The sequence below is a fragment of the Rhincodon typus genome, chromosome 10, assembly GCF_021869965.1.
Source record: "Rhincodon typus isolate 14 chromosome 10, sRhiTyp1.1, whole genome shotgun sequence".
NCBI lineage: Eukaryota > Metazoa > Chordata > Chondrichthyes > Orectolobiformes > Rhincodontidae > Rhincodon > Rhincodon typus.
The window spans coordinates 13,420,534-13,441,901 of NC_063341.1; the positions used below are offsets into that span (position 1 = coordinate 13,420,534).

Sequence of the window (21,368 nt, forward strand, 5' to 3'; positions counted from 1 at the left end):
TTAAATAAAAGGTTTTGATGCAGTGGATAGATCAAGAGAATATCTTATGGGGGAAAAGGACACAGCTAGGAGCCATCAATATTTATATTTGACCAAGAAATACAATAGGCAATTCAGAAGTAACCTCTTCACCCAGGTAACAATGGGCAGGTGTGTGGAACTGGTTGCTGTAGAATATTGAGGTGACTAGTATTAATGTATTTTAAGTGGAATCCAGATGAGCATCTGAGAAGGGAAAAGATGGGCACAATGGTGGATTTAGATGAGAAAAGGTGGTGGAGACTCCTGTGAAGCATGAACACCAACACAGGAACAGGTTATTTGGCCCAACTGTCTATGCTATGTATCCTTAGCTCAGTTGGCTAGACGGCTGGTTTGCAATGCAGAGTAATGCCAACAACACAGGTTCAATTCCCACACTGGCTAGGATTACCATGACAGTCGTGCCTTCTCAACCTTGCCCCTCACTGAAGGAGTGGTGACTCTCAAGTCAAATTCAGCACCAGCTCTCTCTAATGACAAATTGAACGGTGACTTTACATTTCCTACGTAATCTCAATACATGCAGTGTGTCACTTGAGCCCTCAGATTCCACATATCTATGCCACTTCATTCGCTTCCAGGGAAATAAAAATGCACTGAATGGGGTCATGGAAAAGTGAACAAGGGAGAAATGCAGATGCAAGTCTAAGTCCATCAGTGCTTCTCCATTCAAAAGAAAGGTTTTGACAATGTGAAATGCATTACACACAGCACTTGGCAGCATTATGAAAACAACACTAACTGAAAGCACATGACAGGAAATATAAATTGCTATTATTAAAACATGATACACAAAAATTTCAGAGCATATTTTTATTAGTTATGTAACCAAACCAAATTAATTGTAAATAAGATCATACATATTTAATAGTGCGTTAACCCTGTACAAATGAAAAAATTAAAGAATAATATTTCTATACCAATATGGCTGTTAACTTCTGTACAATGCCAAACGAATACACAGTACAGGTGGAATACAAATCTCAAAATCAGACATCACAGCTGAGTTTTCAAAGTAAGCAAATAAAACCGACTTGTCAAAACACATTACTGATGGTAAGCAGCTTTTTCAGCAGTGTAGCTTTCCCAGTGCCACCCCAGCCATGTGACAAAAATATACACATCAATAAATCAATCTTTTAGCTCACACTTTGTGCCAAGGTTTCAGAATACCAATAACAGCAATCCTCAATTTTTTTGTACCTTCATCAGAATCTTATTTGTATCAAACCTGGGTAAGATTTCTGTAATAAAAACAGCTGTGTTACTAGCACAGTCACTACGTAATGATTGATCATATGCAGATAGACAAGATATCTTACATTCACACAGTATAATACAGTACATCCTACAACTATAATACTAGCATATAATCAAAAAAGGCAATTAGACTTGTGATTAAAATGGTTTATGCATAAACACAATTGCAAATTAATAGGGTGAAAGAGGGAGCTTAACTCATTCACTTAGTCTTTACTGTAATTAAGCTTGTGAAAAAATTAAATAACATTTTAATGAGAGGATTATTAAATTGCTTTAAAAAGTGTAAAACCAGTCAGCTTCCAGGTTGGCCATTTTTACATAATTTCAGTGATTATCTAAAGGAAAAAAATGCCACACAAGTCAGACATTGCCTTTTCAAATTTTCAAGATTCAAAAGTCAACATTAAATGTTCATCATAGGATTAGTTTACACATCTGGGCTTTTCTGTTGCTCAAAATTATGATCCATCTGATTCTGCATATCGCAAAACAGCTCACCTTTCACTTCACTACTTCACATCTCACTTCTTTGTTTGAAAGAAATTCCATGTTTTGAGCTACATCTTTCTGCTCTTATCTCACAGAGAAGAGCTCCCATTGCACCTGAAGGATGCTTAGAACACCTACTCTGATCTATCAGCTATTTAGGATTTTGTTTCTTCTGTTTTAACTGCCTGAGGTTTGATTGGTCCAGTTCGAACGGGTTTTGACAAAGCAGCCTGACTTGAATTGGGTTTTTCTTCCACCTTCTCGTCTCTTGTGCTTGAAATGCCTGACCCGCCGCTCTCAGTTGGTTTACCCCCAGTGCCGTCATTTTTGTGACCTTTGCTCACTGGCTGTTTGATTTGCTGCTGTTGGTCAGAGAAGAACTTGTGTGTGGACTGAAGTACCTCAGCACGCTGCTTAGCCTTAGACATAAAAAGGGGAAACAAATGAGTTTTGATGGTTCTTTCATACAGAAACTGCAGGAACACGCTAAAAATAAATCCAGTCATGTGGCAAAGAGCTGGAAATCTTTCCCAAAAATTGCCTCTTTCAAGATGCACAGGAAATGAATCGGAAGACAGGATGCAAGTAGACATACAATGGAGCAGGTTTTTGTTACTACTCTCTCTAGTGTGCAGAAATAACTGCATAAACTTCAGAATGATTAAATCTCTGTACTTGGGTAAAATTGGTCAGCACCCATTCACCAGCTAGGCCATTTTTACCCAAATTCAGCAATATCAAGGAAAAGAAAAGCCACACAAATTAGACACTGGTATACTGGAATTCAAATTCCACCCCCCAGAAAAACCTCTGTGTTGATTAAAGTAACTGTAAAACACATGGTGCATTTCCAATGTGTCTACACTGTAAAGCTACTAAAGATATATGTGCTTATAAATTGTCAAGTTCTAATAACTGGTGGATGATGGGTGTCAGATTTGTACTTAAGAATGAACCATAGGGCAAGCTGAATTTGTAATTATATCCTTATTTACATTTTGTAGGTTGCTCCACAATTACTGTTGCATTGGAAAATTGACAATGAAAGATTTTCCAGATAAAAATATAATTCTCTTTCAATATCCCAAGTATGAAAGGCAATTCACATTCCCTGAACAAGTGGGAAGTCAGATCTTAAAAGTATAATGGCCTGTTATAAAACACCCTCTAGTGTTGATGGTGAAGTTTCTTTACAATTAAAAAATACTGATACTTTTATTAAATATTTCAGATCAATTGGTTAAGCTTTAAAAAACTGGCATATATTTCTACACAGAATCTCAACTGTCCACAATTCAAGTTTTGGTTAAGACCACAGCTTCATTTGGTGTCAAGGTTTCTATTAGGTATAATTTATTTACTATTTTTCTACACAACTGCCAGTAAAGCTAACCTTCAAATCCTGTTCAGCCATCATTGCAGCTTGGACCTGGTTTCCACGGATCCCCTGTGCAGGTCCTGAAGGAACCCTTGGTGTATGCTGAGGACGAGTATGGCAGATAATACCTGTGGTCATTTGAGGTTGCATCTGATTTGCCAGGGGCATTGGAGGCCTCTGAACAGGAGCTGAAAAAGTATTTCCATGAGGTCTTACCAATGGAGGGACCAGGTTAGGTTGGGAAAGCATCTGGTGAAAACAATTAGAATGGAATGTAACTCCCCACTTACATTTGCGCTGTGTGGTGACTGCATCATAATCAGTAGTACCATTTTAAACACTAAGCTACATAAAACACAAAAAGGTCAAGGCAAAACAGGATTCTCATATCAGAATGGCTAGGAAAGCACTTAGGGATGCAGTAATTGTCAATGTTCACTAACTATTAAGGCAGCAGGAACACAGGCACATCAACATGGATCTTGTTCCTGATAATCGTCCAGTGACTCTTACTATAATGTTTCTATGTATGGATATTAAATGATCATAAGTACTGGGTCCAGAATTGGGATGCTTCCCCAAGTCAAACATCTTGGCAATATTTACTGTTTGCATTTGCACCAAATAATGTCCACGTGTGTAAGATATTAGAGAGTTGCTTGTCTAAGCATATACTTCAAGTCCAGTAAGTATATTCAGGAAAGGAGACGTGTTTCCAATTGGATAATCTAGGAACAAAGCAGATGACTTGACTGCTTGAATATTAATTTCATTTAAAAACCAATAACTTTCTTTCATGATAGGCATTAAAGGGTTTTGATACATTAAGATTAATAAAACTGATGTTATATAAACAATCTAATTGCTAATAAATGTACATTTCTGACAACAAAGACTCAATTTGAAGACAGATTTGTTAGCCATATCAGGTGTTTGATTAGGGTGGTTTGCTGTTGAAACTAATCAGTTTAAGCGTTCTACTGAGTTGGCTTTAATGTTTCAAGACACTTAAACAGATGGAACAGTTAACTCTCAGTATGTTTCAAACAAGTTTATCCATTTAGCTATGCTCCTCTTTTGAGGGCTGCCTTCTCAAAAAACTCTCAATCTTGCTTAATATTTGTTTAAGCAATCTTGCTTCAACTGCTAGAATGAAATTATGCAGAATTTCTTTTCTTTGAAGCCAGTCATCAAAGCACGATTTACATGAAAAAAAATAAAGTTGCATGTTTTAGTTTTTGATGGGATAAAGCATTTCAGACATAAGGAGGAAATTCAAAAATTAAAGATAAAGTCAGTCAAAGAGAAGAGTAAGGAAGCAGAATGTTTCACCAATGGGTATAAGCTAAAACCGTTAAAAAAAACTACAGGGAAGCTGTTTTATAAACATACTGGGTGTTTTTAAAACTTTTATTTTAAAACTTTTCAATTTGGAAACTTAATATCAGAAATCTCTTTCCTTGTGGAGGAGGAGGGGGGAAAGGTTAAAAGTGGGAAAAGTGCATTCTTTACAAAACATTGAGTCAGTCATAATGACATACTGACATCGAAAATCTCTGCACGTACTTCATAGGTGCTGAGGTGTTGCTGTCATCTGAAAACACATAATCCAGAAAGGGAAATGTTACAAAGATGTTAGCCAAAGAATCTTTGGCTTGCACTTTAAACACATACCTGGGGTGGGAACTGTGCTGGGAATGGCTGTGCAATCCGAACCCCTGCAGCAGAGGAAAACTGTTTCTGATAGACCATATTGTTTATCTTGCTGGATTGACTGTTTGGACTTGTGGAACTGGCTCTAAAAAAGGGGGAAAAAAAAAGAAAGTCACAAAATGCAATGCACATTAACAAAAATTGAACTGCAGACAAATGCAAATTTATGATAAAATGAGCTTATGTACATTTAAGATTATTAAAAATATAGGTTTCCTTACATAGCAAAGCAATTGTTAAAATACACACATCCAACTTCCTACCAAACCGTTGATATTTTAAGATGTACCTAATACACTCCAGAACAACAACAGTTGTGATCGAATTGTGTGAACGACAAACCACTGATATACAAATTAACTGGTCTTAAAAAGAAACAGACTATCACATACAGGCCTGCTGCAGTTCACAGTGCCAGCATTATAATTTGTACTAATAGCGCACCTCAAATGAAAAAAATGTCTCAAAGCACTTTCCAGCAGTGTAAGATGCCAAAAAAATACAAGGCTAGGAAGGAAAGAAGTCAGGTTAAGTGACTAACAGCTTGCTTACAAGTTAGGAGAACTGTAGAAGTGGAGAGGTGCACAGAGACCAGAGCAGCTAGGGCTGGGAATTCCAGAAGTGAGGGATCAGCTGGCTGAAGGCACAGGCCAGCAAATAAAAAAAAAAGTGCAACATTTTAAAAGGGTTGTAAGGATGAGGCCACAGAGGTAAGGAGGGGGCCCAAAGCCAGGAGGAGTCTCAATAAGGGTGACAATTATAGAAATGGTTGCTTGGGGGAATAGGAACAATGTTAGATTGGACATAGTACTGGCGAGAATACAGTCTGAGCTCAGGTTTGTACAGGATGGAAGGTCATCCAGGAGTACACTGGAATTTGGAGGAAACGTAAGCAGAGATGAGGGTTTCAGCAGCAGTTAGGCAGGAGCAATGATGTGAAATATTACAGAGGTGGATACAAGCAGTCTTTGAAACAAAGGGGCTATGGTGTCAAAAGCTTAACAGCATCAAGTAGAATGGCAAGAATGAGCTAGCTAGATGAGCCTGAAACTTAAGGAAACTTAAGATCGGGAATGGGTTTAGGTGCAAGACAATGGAGTTAGCCACGTGATCCAAATAGTGTTTGGGATGTGGGTCAGTGGTTTGACCAAAGAGACCTTGGAGGATTCAAGGAATGTGGTCTTCAGGTAAAGATGGGAGCTGTCAATGCATATGCAGAATCTTGTCACAATTTACTCACATTTGTCCAGAATTTACCTGAATGGACTGGAGGTTGGTGTAATACTTCGTACACTGATTGGTGGTGTACCTGGTTTTACATCTACACTACATCCATAAGGTTTTAGATCCATCTCAGCCATCTGAGGAAAAACAAATAGTTCACTATTATTTAACATATCTTAACTACGACTATTGCAAGCTAAATATTTATAAACATGCTTCATATAATTAATGAAACTAAACACTTGGACATTTACAAATGAAGCACATTTTTATCAAGTTTGACAATTTAAATTAATTTGCTGATCAGCTCATTTCATATCTTTACCTTGCCTGCTGCTGGAATCATGCCAGCTTGTGCTCCTGTTGCAATTAGACCCCTAAACGGTTGGTTGATCTGTGTTGGCCTACTCAGGTTGTGAGGCTGTGCCTGTGCCGGAGTGTGCTGTAGAGGTTGTAGGGATTGGGGTAAAGCAATCAAGGGCTGTCCTGCAGATCCAAAGTTCGGTAAGGAAAGCTGAGAGCCTGGAAGAGGTAAAGTCACCTGGGAAAGAGATGAAAGTAGTCAACACTGGTAACAACAAGTTCTTTGGTATAGTCTTGGGCTGTCAAAGAAATCAATCTTCCGCTTAACTTGAATATTAGCAATAAAAGAACTGGCAAATTTCTTAATTCAGACGCATCCCAGCATGAAGAATGGAAATGGAATTGTAAAAAGGATTGGCTCCATTTAAGCAGCTAACTCTAGATCATGGTGGTTGGACAAATACCTGGGTCTAGTCTCTAATCAATCCTCACGATTGAGGGAGGTGCATAGGGCCCAAAATGAGAAGGAAATAAATTACTGGAAAAGTGAAGGAAAAACCAGCCAAACCAGAGCATATACCCAGTGCCTAAGATATTGAAGAGTACGCATTGGATTTTAACATTTTAAATATTGCCTCCTTTTAAAATAGTGATATTTCAGACACAAAGACACCCGAAGCTTTTTACCTGTTGAAGAGCAGCATTGGGTGACTGTGCTGTGCTGTAGTAGTTACTTTGGCCAGGTTGTTGAACCTGTCCTGTGTAGAGGTTAGATGGCTGAGTAAGACCTGGCCTTGCCTACACAGAAACAGGTCGGTCAAGTTAATGTTAAGTACATTGGCAGAAGGAAATAACTAATTGGCACACAATTTTAAAATCAAGTTGTTAAAAGGGAACTCTACTCTATTTAAAAACTGGAAAACTTCTGATAGGCTACTCACCACCACAATCCTGTGTCCCAGAGAAATTCAGCTTGTACTATTTTGCACATTAAGCAACATTTGTGACTCAACAATAGCCAGTTTACCAGTAAATGGAAGCGTAAATACACTTTTTCTGGAAATCTGACCATGTTGAGCTACAAGAACCAGAGAAATATAGTAGCAAAAAGCAGCATTGTTACAAGCTGAATTAGTCAAAAATAAAGAAGCATGTACTAGGAGAAGCAGGATAAGTGCCAGTATTGGTGAATAACATATTGAAATGTGTAATTTTTGAGTAGAGTAGAGCCATAAGCGTGCAAAAAGGGTGGCATTCATGCCCCCCAAATTATATTCAGCCTAATTTACTTCATTATTCTGTACTTTGTGTTAAAACAAAAACATGAAAATCAAAATCACATGATTTTAAAAAGTTCTGATTAAACTAATTACCAGCAATGCAGAAAATGTACATTTTTTTTTCTTTTTAAAATATTTCTTTAGAGGGGGTACTTACTTTCCTATGATAATGTTGAAAGGTATGGTAGCATATATTGTAGTTGCCTGCCTCGGCTTCTCCTGTTCTCAGACCCTGCACATGCCACTGATTAGAGTTCCCCTTTAAAAGCAGACCCATGCAACACTTTTGATCATAAATGCAGACTTAAAAGTTTCAATGCAAACAATATTGCCCTTATTAACCTTAACTAATATCGAAATTGTACATACCTGTATCAGATGGGTATCAATAAGTTGAGAGCCACCGAGGCCTGATGCCTGATTTAATGAATGCTCATAAAGGATGGGAATGGGTTGTGCGTTGGAAGTCTGTTGAAATGCTAGACCAGACTGAGCCTTAGCCAGGTCTTGGGCTTGAACAGCTGAAAAGTTATGCAAAGCTGTACCTGAGAGAACTACAGGTGAAGGCTGAGAAAGACTGTTTTGCATGAAAGCCTGTTGAGTCCTGTGGGATGAAACAATGTAGCAAAAAAATCAACAAGACTGCTACAGAAAAATGAAACAGAACACTTCAATAACACTTTCAAATTACTTGCATGTTCTCTGTTGATCAATGGCTGCCATCAATGTTGTGACCACTTAGATACGGAACTGGGCTAGTACTAGATCTCCGTCAAGCTATGTACTCTCAATCACTACAGCGTAGGAAGTCATTCTGCGCCGGATCTCCAAGCATTCAACAGCACTATAACAAGTAATTGTTTCCAGAAGTTTCTCACCACCAAAGGTAAACTGATTTGTCCGTGACTGCTAGCCTGATCTTTACATCAGCACTTTGAACGATGGCTAATATTTGCAATTCAATCCTCCAGCACACTCTCAAATCTAAGGAAGTTTGAAAAATAACTGCCAGCGCATCTAACTTCCACTATCACTTTCTTCAATAACCTGGGATGCATCTCAACTGGTCCCAGTGCATCATCACCTTTAATTACCACCAGTTTATACAATAACATTTCATCAACTTTGAACCCTTCCAGTGATTGAGTTTCCCCTCCAAGTGTAAATCCCCTTTATGCTTCTTGAATCAGCCCTACTCATCCTTTTACCGCATTTTTACAATTGATGTGCATAAAGACGACTTCAGGATTTCCTTTCATGTTAACTGCAAGTCTTTACTTCTCATACTTGCTTTTTCATCTCCCTTTGCAGTTAGCTTAATCGACCGCTCTTAAAAACAATGAGATGGTTCAAAGCCCTAGCACGACACGGATTTGAAAAAAGCAAGGGAGCAGCTTTACCTAAAGGGTTGCAAGGATGTGTTGAACATTTCCTGGGCCTGCGAGACAGAAGGGGCCCCTCCTAAGCTCAGCTGAGCCTGTGGTTGACCCGGAATTGGTGCATATATAGGTATCGAGATCTGCTGAACTGCAGTTGGCTGGTGCAAGCAATGCAGAAAAGCAATAAGTTCAAGAAACATCATATCCTCAATACAAATGTTTCACAGTAAAATCAAGGTTACATAACAGTACACAACTGTAATAAATCCACAGCTTACATTATCTAGTCATGACAGTCTTTGCCAACTTTAGTTGCATGCATTCTAAATAATAACTATCTTTTTGGAAAGAGGAATTGAAAGCAGCATCCCTGTCTCAAATATACCCAACGATGGAAGATTAATACAACAGTCATCACTCAAGACTGTACCAAAATGTTGCAGTGATTTTCCTGCAGTCGAATAGAGGCAGCTGCAGGCTCTAATTTAAATATCAGTAATACAGATCTATGAACACATTTAGCAATATCTTGTTGTTTTCTTCCCTGGAAAGTCATACTATAGTGATCCAATTACTGTCTAAATTAACTGGAAGGATTCATAAACACTACTTCAGTAACTGGCCCAGGAAGATGGTGACTCACATGCGATTTGAGAATAATAAAACCAACAACAGCAAAAAAAAGGACCAAGAGATTGATTAAGAAGTGGAAAATAGAGTACGAAAGCAAGCTTGCAGGGAAGATAAAGACTGACGTTAAGAGTTTTATAGGTACATCAAGAGAAAGAGATTAGTAAAGACAAATGTAGATCCCCTACAGAAATGGAGGAACGTATAATAGGGGACAAAGAAAAAGCTGAGGAACTGAATACATACTTGGGTTTTGTCTTCACGAAAGAGGACACAAATCAGACACCAGAGTTGTTGGAGGATGCAAGATTTAGCGAGAGGGAAGAACTGAGGGAAATCAATATTAGTAAAGAAATGGTGCTGGCAAAATTTTTGGAATTGAAGGCCAATAAATCCCCAGGGCTTGATAATCTACATCCCAGAGTACTTAAGGAAGTAGCTCTAGAAATAGTGGACGCATTGGTGGTCATCTTCCAGGATTCCATAGACTCTGGAACAGTCCCTGCAGATTGGAGGGTGGCTGTTGCAGGGAATTATAGACAAGTCAACCTAACAACAAAAATTCTCGAATTATTGTCCAGGATTTTATAGCAAAGCATTTAGAAAGCAGTGGCAGGATCAGACAGAGTCAGCGTGGATTTATGAAGGGGAAATCATGCTTGACAAGTCTGTTGGAATTCTACAAATATGTAACTAGTAGAGTTGACAAGGGGGATCCAGTCAATGTAGTATATTTATATGACTTTTAGAAAGCATTTGACAAAGTCCCACATAAAAGATTAACGTGCAAGATTAAAGCGCATGGGATTGGATGAAGTGTATTGAGATGGATAGGAAACTGGTTGACTGAGAGGAAACAAAGAGTAGGAATTAAAGGGTCCTTTTCAAATTGTCACACAGTAACTAGTAGTGTGCCACAGAGATTGGTGCTGGGACCCCAGCTATTCACAATATATATTAATGATTTGTATAAGGGAACAAAATGTAACATCTCCAAGTTTGCAGATGATACCAAGTCGGGTCGGAGGGTGAACTGTGACGAGGATGCAGAGATCCTTCAACATGATCTTGTTAGGTTGTGCTCGTGAGCAAATCAATGGCAGATGCAGTATAATTTGGATAAATGTGAGGTTATTCACTTTGGTAGCAAAAATAATGCGGCTGTAAATTGGAAGATGGGAGCGTGCAGTGGGACGTGGGCGTCCTTGTGCACCAGTCGCTGAAGGTAAGCATGCAGGTGCAGCATGGTTTTCTTGAGAGGTTTTGAGTACAGGAGCAGGGATGTTGCAGTTATATAGGGCCTTGGTGAGATCACACCTGGAATAGTGTGGGTAGTTTTGGTCTTCTTTTCTGAGAAAGGATGTTCTTGTTCTCAAGGGAGCGCAGCAAAGGTTTACCTGGCTGATTCAGGGATTGGTGGGTCTGATGTATGACAGTGTATTGATTAGGTTGAAATTGTTTTTGCTGGAGTTCAGACGAATAAGGAAGGGGATGCAGGGTGGGATCTTAGACTTGTAAAATTCTAACGGGACTGGACAGGGTAGATGCAGGGAGGATGTTCCCAATGGTGGACGTGTCCAGATCCAGATCACAGTATGAGGATTCAGGGTAGACTATGTAGGTCGGAGATGAGGAGACATTTTTTCACACAGAGTGGTGAACCTGTGGAATTCATTACTGCAAGTAGTTGATGCCAAAACATTAAATATTCAAGAGATGACGAGATACAGCACTTGGTGCGAATGGGATCAAAGGTTATGGGGAGAAAGCAGAATTAGGCTATTGAGTTGAAAGATCAGCCATAATAGTGAAGAATGGTGGAACAGGCTCAAAGGGCCGAATGACCTCCTCCTGCTTCAATATTCCTATGCCTCCCAATCTTTACTTGCGATTCACGTCCACCGCCAAATACTTCAAACAAGGCACAAAGCTTTCAAAAGGTTTGAAGGAAATTTCCTGTTCAGTAAGTGTTCTCAGTTTTCCTTTGGCAGAAAGAAAATTTAATATTGTATGCAAGCACATTTTTCTCCAAAAAATAAAAAAAAGCTGAAAAATTCTGTAAATAGAGTAATGTCTTACTTGTGAAGGTCCTGTCTGGAAGCCTTGCTGCTGTGCCAAAGATGGGGGAGCCAGACGAGGATGCTGTGCACCGAACAAATGGCTGGTATCCATATAGAAGGTTGGGATCTGTGCACCAGGTCCTATAAATCCAAACAAAAATACTTTCCACACCTTTCACAATTTCATAAAAATCACTGCCATGCATTTTTTAAATAAAACAAATTGAACTGACCCTAAAGGGCAGATATGAATCAAGATATACCAACTGGAGCAGTCAAGACAAGATACTAATACTTAATGGAAATGCTTTCAATTTGGAAAGGAGCTAAAATTGAACCTCTGCCTGCTGGCTCAAGAATGGCCACCACGTGGATGCAACTTTCCCGGCAGAATCATTCATGCTACACTAATAATATTAACTGCACTGTACAATGTTTTCTCTAAAGAGGTCTTCACAAAATTAGCAGATAACTACAGATTGCTTTCAGTTTCAGTTATATGTAGAGCAAAAGGTTTAAGTACCTGTTAAACAAATAGCTCCTCTTAAATGGAATAAATTTTACATAGCAACAAAAGAATTACAAGTTTTTTTGCTTCAATACTGCCAATACTTGTGTTCTCTGATAACCATCTATGCTGTGACAATGCTGAGATAAGTAATTGCTTTAAGTGAGATAAGCCAAGGCTTGATGGATCCAGATTAATTTACATAGACCCAAATTCAGACATAACATGTACACACAACTAAATGGACAAAACAGTGCAGTTAATAACCAACAGACCATGCCAGTCATCCTTAATTGCTATTCCTATCAAAGGTAAGTAAATAATCATGGAAGAGTATAGATTTTCAACAAACAAGGGCCAAAATAGTTTGGGTAGGGTTTTGAAAAGAGGTTTACCCCATCACCACATTTATATCAAAGTATGCTGCATTTTCTAGTGAAGTTCACAGACCATTAGTGCTAGGTACTGCAAAATATGCTGTTCAAATGAAATTCAAGTGCCATTGAAATACTTAATTGCACCTTCTTTAGCACCTTCAGAACAGGCTAACCAGAATTTTCATTGCGTACCTGCTGCAGATTGGGAGACATACACCTGTGGACTTTGTTGTTGTGGCGGGATGAGTGATGTTACACAGCTAAGTTGTGAGAAATGGCTGGCTGGAGCCATGTTACTGTTTTGCAGCTGCTGAGGTTTTACTTTACAGATATTGGGTGGGTCAGAGGTGGTAGTTGCTTTTGTGCTCAGCGAGGAGGTAGTATATGTCCCTGCTCCTAGTGAGAACAAAATAATTACATTATTTATACAATTACATATAGATGTATATTTTAGCAATTATCTATATTTATTCAAGTTAATGATGATAGGATGCAGTTGTAAAGATATTGTGTAAGGGCAAATATGATCAGAACTTTGTTTATTTAGATATATTTGTAACAAAAGGATTCTAGGCATTCTGGAGACAAAAATGATTAGTGAAAATATTTCTAGGTTTAATAAGCAAACATTAATTACAAAAATGAATAATACATGAAAATTCCTCATTTCAGGAGAGGTAAATGACTTGACAATGTAATTACTGGGGAAACAACAATACAGAGTAAACTGCTTTTTGTTTTTGGCTAAATAGATCAGTAGCATTGCCAACTTCCAATAAATTAGTCTTGCAAAGCCAGTAGAATCGTCAATTTTTGGATTTGCTAAGGATAAATACTTAAACTAACTTTGTAGATAAACCATTCTTGAAGTAAAACTACATCAATGTGAACTGGAAAATGACCAGCATATCATAAACGTAACATAAAGCAGTCATGAAGTACTATACAAAACAGAGCTGCTACTTAAGTTACCTGATAAGGATGTAGTGGGAGTGACTGAGGCCACTGGAATAGGAGGCATGGAAGCACTGGAGAAGGAACTGTAAGTGCTACTGCTACCTCCATTAGCGCTGGTGATTGGTGATGCTGAAGATGTCACTGGCGAGGTTTTTTCTCCTACCGTTGGTGAATTCTCCCATGCCTTTCGTGCACATTCCATCTTAAAAGAGAAGAAGTGCTCATTTTTTTCCTGCATTCAAAATCATCTTTCCCCTTACTTAGGAAACTTTATCACAATTTTGTATCCCAAACATTAATCCATAAATTATACAAAAGATGAGACAATAATTTCCATATGATAGAAATACAATGACATACAGGTACTGAAATGCAAATCAACAAAATAGCATCTCATATACCAGCTTGAAAAAATAATCTTATGCTATATTCAAAAGGTCAATGACTATCTTGTTCAGTTAAAGGTCAGGAAAAAATTAAGTACCATAATGCTACACCAAACAGCAGCTAGCTGCTGAAAAAACCCCTGGGACAAAGTTAATTTACATTGAAAATCTTTTTGATGTAGGTTAGTGCAAAGTAAATATCAAATGCTGGATTATTGCATTCCATTAAACAGTTCTGTTAATTACAAGTTCAAAAGTTTCAAACATAGCTTGGAAGTTAGATCAGTTTTTAAAACAATATTTTGCAGTGTAAACGGATTAAATGTCCAAATATTTTCCAAAATGCTCAAAACAAAACTTGTTGTAATTTCTAAAATGCAATATTGTAAGTCAAATTAGACAAAATGTTATTACTTACCTTTTGCACAAGAAATTTCCATTCCCCTACCCTCGATTTCCACAAAATTTAAGGGATTTCTATTCATAATCCCGACATCCCATCCACCACATCGTAGCTCAATGCTACTTATTGAGTTAGTGGCATTGGCTTGGTACAGAAGAAATGCAAAAACTTCACCAGTACCTAAGCACAACTTAGTTGATACACTTCTGCTGTAGCTCTGACTTTACTTTGTTTGTGGAGATAGAATTAGCAAATAGGATTTAGGAATCTTCTTCTAGGAATCTCTAGTATTCCAGCCCTTTCTCATTAGCACTCAAAGCCTAGAATTAATTGTGCACATAAGCTATGCCATGCAAGATGCTGACCGAATGACTGTTCACATGTACCACTGTTGGACAGGTATGGTGGTAGGTTTGCCTGCCATTAAATTTAACTGCTGGTGCAGCTGGGTATCACATTCTGATTAAAAGGATTTAATACATAAATAAAAGTGGAATAAAGCCAAGTGCTGACACAACCAAAAACCAAACAATGAAGATTCACAAAGTTGAGAGACTATTCATACTTGTTTTTTCTCCTCACAAAGGCAGTAGGGCTCCCTCATTTGTTTATAGTTCTGTATCTAGCAATTGCCCTCCTCGTACCTCAAATAAAATGGCAATTGAACAAACACCACAGCAGGTGTTGGTAAGCTGACTAGCAATGAGGCACATCACAGCACATCCTGATTTTGTCCTGACCCACTGTCCACTTGTACAGTAGTATGTGTCATTGTGTAGTAATGAACACTTTGTGGATATTACCCTAACTGAAACCAGAGGAACTGAAGCCAAATGTCATGCCTTCTTACTTTCTTGGCTGCGATCAAAAATGATCAAAAAAAGCTATGCAGCTGCAAATACTAAGTTAGTAACTTTATTATTTAAGAACAATTTTGAACTTTTTCCTAGCATTGCTGCTCCAAAGTCTTCCCTGCTAGGCTCCCCTTCCAATTAACTCTAGCCAGCTCCAATCCTCTCATGCCTTTGCAGTTACTTTTACTCAATTGGAATACCATTACATCTAGGGATAAAGGGGTTCTTTTCAGGATGGCAGCTGGTGACTAGTGAAGTTTTGCAGGGGTCAGGGTGGGGACCACAACTATTCACATTACACATTAATGATACGGACGAAGGAACTGAGGACATTGGTGCTACGTTTGCAGATAACAAAGATAGGTGGAAGGACAGGTAGTGCTGAGGAGGCAGGGAGGCTGCAGGAGGAGTTGGACAGGCTAGAAGAGTGGGCAAGTGGCAGATGGAATACAACCTTGGAAAGTGTGGGAAAGAGATGTAAACTAGTTTCTAAACAGGAAAGGCTTTGGAAATCTGAAGCATAAAATGAACTCAAGTGTCGTACCGAGTTCAGGATTCTCTTAACATTAAGATGCAACTTCAGTTGATAGCTAGGAAGGCAGATGCAATGTGAGCATTCATTTCAAGAGGACTAGAATACAACAGCAGGGATGTACCGCTGAGGTGTAAAAGGCTCTGGTCAGACTGCATTTGGAATAATGTGGGCAGTTTTGGACCCCATATCCAAGGATGGAGGTGCTGGCCCTGTTGGGGGTCCAGTAGAGGTTTACAAGAATGATCCAGGATGAAAAGGCTTGTCATACGAAGAGCGGTTGTGGATGCTATAGGTATGTACTCAATGGAGTTTAGAAGGACAAAGGGGGCTTTCACTGAAACATACAGAATACCTAACAGGACTGGATAAAGTGGACAGGGAGACGATGTTTCCACTATTAAGAGAAACTAGGACCCAAGGTCACAGCCTCAGAGTGAAGGCATGACCCTTTAGAACTAAAATGAGGAGGAATTCCTTCAGCCAGAAAGTGGTATAGAATCCCTACAGTGTGGAAGCAGGCCATTTGGCCCATTGAGTCCACACCGCCCTCCAAAGAGCATCCCATCCAGACCCGTACCCTTTCGCCAAAGGCCTGCAATTTCCCATGACTAATTCACCTAGCCCACACATCCCTGGACACTATAGACAATTTAGCATGGCCAATTCACCTAATCTGCACATTTTTGGATTGGAGGAAGAAACCGGAGCACGCGGAGGAAACCCACGCAGACACGGGGACAATGTGCAAACTCCACATAGAATGTCGCCCGAGACTGGAATTGAACCCGGGTCCCTGGCGCTGTGAGGCTGCAGTGCTAACCACTGAGCCACAGAACCATTCTGTGATGAATGTGTGGAGGCAAGTCACCGAGTATACTTAAGACAGAGACAGATAGATTCTTAGCTAGACAAACAGGAGCTGGAAGAACACAGCAAGCCACGCATCATCTGGAGAAAAGGAGCTGTCAAAGTTTCGGGTACATTTGCCAAGCTGCAGAATAATAAATTAGATTAAGAATAATTTCAGAGCAAAACGCTTCACACTTCTTTATACAATTGCACAACTAGCTCTGGTTCTGTCCTTATCCTGTCCACACTATTCATCTCCTTAATCCTATTTCTATTGAAGTTCCTGACCTCCCCCTCTACCGATGTGTTATGTGGCATGTTAATTGAACCCTCCTATCCAAAATCAATCACACCCATCTCCTGGCCTCCAAATGGAGCATTAGTCCTCTATTCTTTCCTAGTATTTGACATGATTAACTTGTGCACTTGTTGAAATGTCTCTCCATTGCCCTGATCTTTGTGTCACCTCACTGCAATCTTCCAACAATGGCGAGAACATAATCTACAACAATTTATCCAGCCACCTGCACAACATAGATTTTGGGGGAACTCCAGAAGCAATCACTAACCCCCTCCAACATTACTCATTGTCCAGATTCCACATGTATGTTGATGACAACCAAATCTATATCTTCCCCATTTCCCTCAACTGCTCTACTGCCCCACGCTGCTCAGTTACTTGTCTGCAGTATTGTCTTTGATGAGATGTAATTTCATCCAGCTAAACAAGATGACAAATATTCAAAATTTCAAAATAAAAAGCTCCATACCCATCCAGCTATCTCAAGACAAATGAAACTGCTTGAAATCATGCCTGTTTCAAAGAAAGCTGAATTTCTGCTGCCATATTCTCTCTACAAATTGCCAAAGTGCATTTCTGTAACACTCAATTCTACATCTGCCTCATCTAAATACTGCTGAAACTTTCAGTTATGTCCATCATCTTCAAACTTGATTACTCTAATCCTCCTGGCTTGCCTCAGATCTGCTACATCCCCAAACCTCAATGCATCCACAAGATTGCTTGCACCTTATTCCGCACCAAGTCTCTCTCACCCATGTTGTCAGTCACTAACACTGTCTCCCAATGCCTCAAAAGTAAAATTCTCTGCCTTAAATTTAAATCCAGTAATCCAGAAATCCTTCCCTATCTCAGTATCCTCCTGCAACCCTGAATTCTCCATTATTCTGTCATCTTGGTGTGGAATCTGTGAAAAATGTACGAGAGATCCCACAGAACCAATAATCCTGCAATATTATAGAATATAAGCAGTAGGACCACTGCTTTTCTTGTTATATACAAATCAGATGGACTTGTGTTTAGGGTATACAATTCTTGACCAGAGCAAATAATGAGGAGAATAGCAACGGTCTTCAGAAAGATGTTCACTGATGAGATGGACAGACACATGGCAGATGCAAATTAAGGCAGATTAAGAATGAAATGATGCATTTTGGGAGAAAGGGTCTTTTGAAGGAGCCGAGGTGCATATTCACAAACCTTTCAAGTAACAGTGCAAATTGTTAAGGTTGTTAAGAAAACATACAGGATGTTCTATTTTGTAGGGTAACACAGGGACACTAAATTAAATAAGCAAGGATGTCACGATAAATCTTTATAGGTCAATTAGGTAATTGTGTACGGTTCTGGACACTACCCTTTTAGAAGCATATAAAAGCTTCTGGGGACTACAGAGACATCTACCATTTCACTCATTTCGTTTGAGTCACATTTTTTAATTAATTTCTTTTGTTGCAATGACTGAGAAAGACCAGTAACAATTTGAATTCATGTATACGTATATATTCTTTTCGTTTTACATTTCACCTCCTCCTCATACCTTGTTTTCAATGATATTAAAACTTGTGACCTAAAGTCATAATCTAACTTGAAATCAAAAAGATTAATTCACATCAACTGCTGGGGCACTGATAGAAGTCCAATGTTATCTGGCTTTCAAGAAGAGTGATTCACAGAAGGCAACAAATACAACTGCCTGACAGAGTTGTTTGACAAGTTGAGAGCACCTTGAGGCAAATTATTGACAACACAGATGCAAACTTACAATAGAACTTCATAGATGACCACACACTTTTTGCATTTGCAGGTAAATTGAAAAAGCAGCTTGAAGTAATCTTAGCACTGTAGGTAAAGTATCTTTGTTCTGAATAAAGGTACAATTGCCTAGTATATTTCCGCCCTTCGGCATTAATGCAAACGTCAGACAATTAGAAATATTAAGGAGTAGCCACTATTATAGACTGTGAAAATTTTAATGGTCATGGGACATTCAGGTAGAGGGGTGATGGAAGATAAAATGTAGAGCAAAATGATGTATAAAATGCATTACAACCAGCTCTCTCCCTGCACATCAAAATATCCCTAGAGGAATCAAGTACATACCTTGAGGGTGAAGTCGACAGTGGCGGGAGAAACTGGTGTCAGGCTGGAGCTCTGTTGTAGAGTCTCCCTCCTGGGGATGGGAAGGGTGTGGTGCAGGGGCACCTGAAATGCAGGCAACACACATCACACTCTCACTAGAACTACAAAAACTACAGTATCCAAAAATGTTTAGAAAATTCCCCAACTAATAATTACATTTAACATAATACTACAAGTGTTATATTCTTTCTTCTCGCTTACACAGGAGGATTATGGCGGTACAGAGCAACGTAGGTTTTGGATTAATTGCTTATGACTCAAAATTCTGGCTAATTTTATATACACCAAGTTTCTAAAAAATGTGCTTGGGGAGCAGGAAGATTTACTTTGCATTTAGGCTGTGGTTATTCAAATAAACAAAAAAACTTTCGCATAAAATCTGTTACGCAGCCAATGCTCATCAGATAATAAACGTTTGTGAAGTGAAACCGCAATTCATGACGCACAAGAAAATAAGAATGTCCTCTGTAATGGTTCACTTACATTGCTGACCAGGGAATCTTCTATTTTGCCATTATCAGTCGACACAGAATCGGACAGTGAGGAAGAAGGTGCTGTGTAATCAGTCATGGATTCCTAAAATTTAAGTTTGCATGTTCAGAATTTTAAAAAAATCAGAAATCATATGGTACATTTGATATCACATGAACATAACTTTACAAAATACATCAAATACATTTGTTCTAATCAACTTTTTAACCTCCATTTTATCAATTTTATCTTTAAATTTATCGAATATTGTCTTTTTTCACTACATGGAAGTGTGTGCGCGCAAAGTACTGACCAGATAGTTAACATGATCAAAACCAGCTACTTAAAGAAAGAACTATCTAGAAAAGCAGTCCAAAATTCTAGGGTGCAAGATGTATGGGAAAACCCAAAAGCCACACAATGTTCTGATTTGGAACTTTGTTTTTCCTTCATTATTGCATGAATGAAAATACTGTGGTTTGGGCATGTCCAGATTTCCTACTGCAAGCCACGTATCATGGTCATCAGAGCTCAGGCACACTTGCACTTACGCCTGTAATTCCTTTTCACTTTTTGCTTATTAGTTATGAGGTAGTTACATACACAATGGTTTGGAAAGAACTATAATCAAGTGGATCAATCTGTGAATCCACAAGATGGGGCATTGTTATCACAACTTGAAGTGTATTTAAACTTTACTTTCTTCCTCCATGGGTATTAGCCTCACTGTCAAACACAAAGTGCCCTTGAAGTGGTGATAGTGAGGCTGCCTTCTTGAAGCTCAGTAGTCCATGTAGCGTGGGTACTTGAAGTGTACATGCAGTGCTGTCAGGAAGGCAGGGATGGTGTTATTGAAGGAGGCTGAGCAAGTTACTGCAATGCACCTTACATATTTACTTAAGGGTTTTGTTACTTGTTGTATTTTAGAAGCCTGAAGAGACCAACCTCAAGACAATTACAACTGTATAAATGGCAACTCACATGATAAGTAGACCAAGATCATTTATATTTAGACAAATTTATTAAACTAAATCAACACTAAAACCTATACAAAGTGCAGTTTTTTTTTTAAACATATCATTTTAAGCAACAGAAGAATCTGTACTTTCACAGTAATTATATCAAAGTCCAGATTACAGCTTGTATTGGGATAAAAGGTTCAAAACAACGGAAAGCTAGGGATTAAGATGCAATTGTTCAATAATCACACCAATGTTTTCTTGATATTTCTCTCCATTCAGTGTTTTCCTTTCAGATACTTTGTTTGTTGCAGAAATTTTTGAATTTAAATTTGTGTAAAAATCAAATCTCCAGTTTTGTTTAAGTGGAATAAACAAATGAAAATACTCCAATGAAGTATTAGTGATATATTCAGATCGAAGAAAACTGACGACAAAGCAAGACTTCTGGCAATATTAGTGCTTGTTATTTGCCCGAGAATTGTTCCATCGTCCATGCAAGTTGTGGCTGTTGTCTAAAGTCCCATTTCACCACCTCAAACCACATTGGGCCAGTCAATATTCTGATTATCCAACATACTGTCAAGTGCTAAGAGGGTTGGCTATCAACAACAGATGTGTAACTGACAAGTTTTCAATGGTTCTTGTAGCACAGTGTTAGTGTCCCTTCCCTGGACCAGAAGGCCTGGGTTCAAGTCCCACCTGCTCTGGAGATGCGTGTTGACATCTTTGAACAGGCCGATTAGAAAAATAGGTTAAATAAAAACAATTTTAAAAATTTAACTGAGATAGTAGGAACTGCACATGCTGGAGAATCTGAGACAACAAGGTGCAGAGCTGGATGAACACAGCAGGCCAAGCAGCA

At 38.7% G+C, this 21,368-nt stretch overlaps 1 protein-coding gene across 12 annotated transcripts in view; it reads right to left on the reverse strand.

Annotated features, from left to right (window-relative positions):
* Positions 1-840: 840 nt before the first annotated feature.
* prrc2c (proline-rich coiled-coil 2C) overlaps positions 841-21,368 on the reverse strand; it is an 81,074-nt gene continuing 60,546 nt past the window's right edge. For 7 of the 12 annotated variants that reach the window (XM_048601828.1, XM_048601826.1, XM_048601831.1 and 4 more), the window contains 13 exons: positions 19,557-19,649; positions 13,619-13,805; positions 12,839-13,042; positions 11,781-11,902; positions 9,093-9,229; positions 8,062-8,296; positions 7,850-7,951; positions 7,100-7,210; positions 6,435-6,650; positions 6,143-6,246; positions 4,847-4,970; positions 3,188-3,421; positions 841-2,213 (listed from right to left, as the gene is read on the reverse strand). In XM_048601828.1, coding sequence (XP_048457785.1) covers positions 1,950-2,213; positions 3,188-3,421; positions 4,847-4,970; positions 6,143-6,246; positions 6,435-6,650; positions 7,100-7,210; positions 7,850-7,951; positions 8,062-8,296; positions 9,093-9,229; positions 11,781-11,902; positions 12,839-13,042; positions 13,619-13,805; positions 19,557-19,649 — 2,133 coding nt within the window. In that variant the 3' untranslated portion in view covers positions 841-1,949. The remainder of the gene's footprint in view (positions 2,214-3,187; positions 3,422-4,846; positions 4,971-6,142; positions 6,247-6,434; positions 6,651-7,099; positions 7,211-7,849; positions 7,952-8,061; positions 8,297-9,092; positions 9,230-11,780; positions 11,903-12,838; positions 13,043-13,618; positions 13,806-19,556; positions 19,650-21,368) is intronic. The other 5 variants (XM_048601835.1, XM_048601829.1, XM_048601834.1 and 2 more) reach the window with 2 other exon arrangements.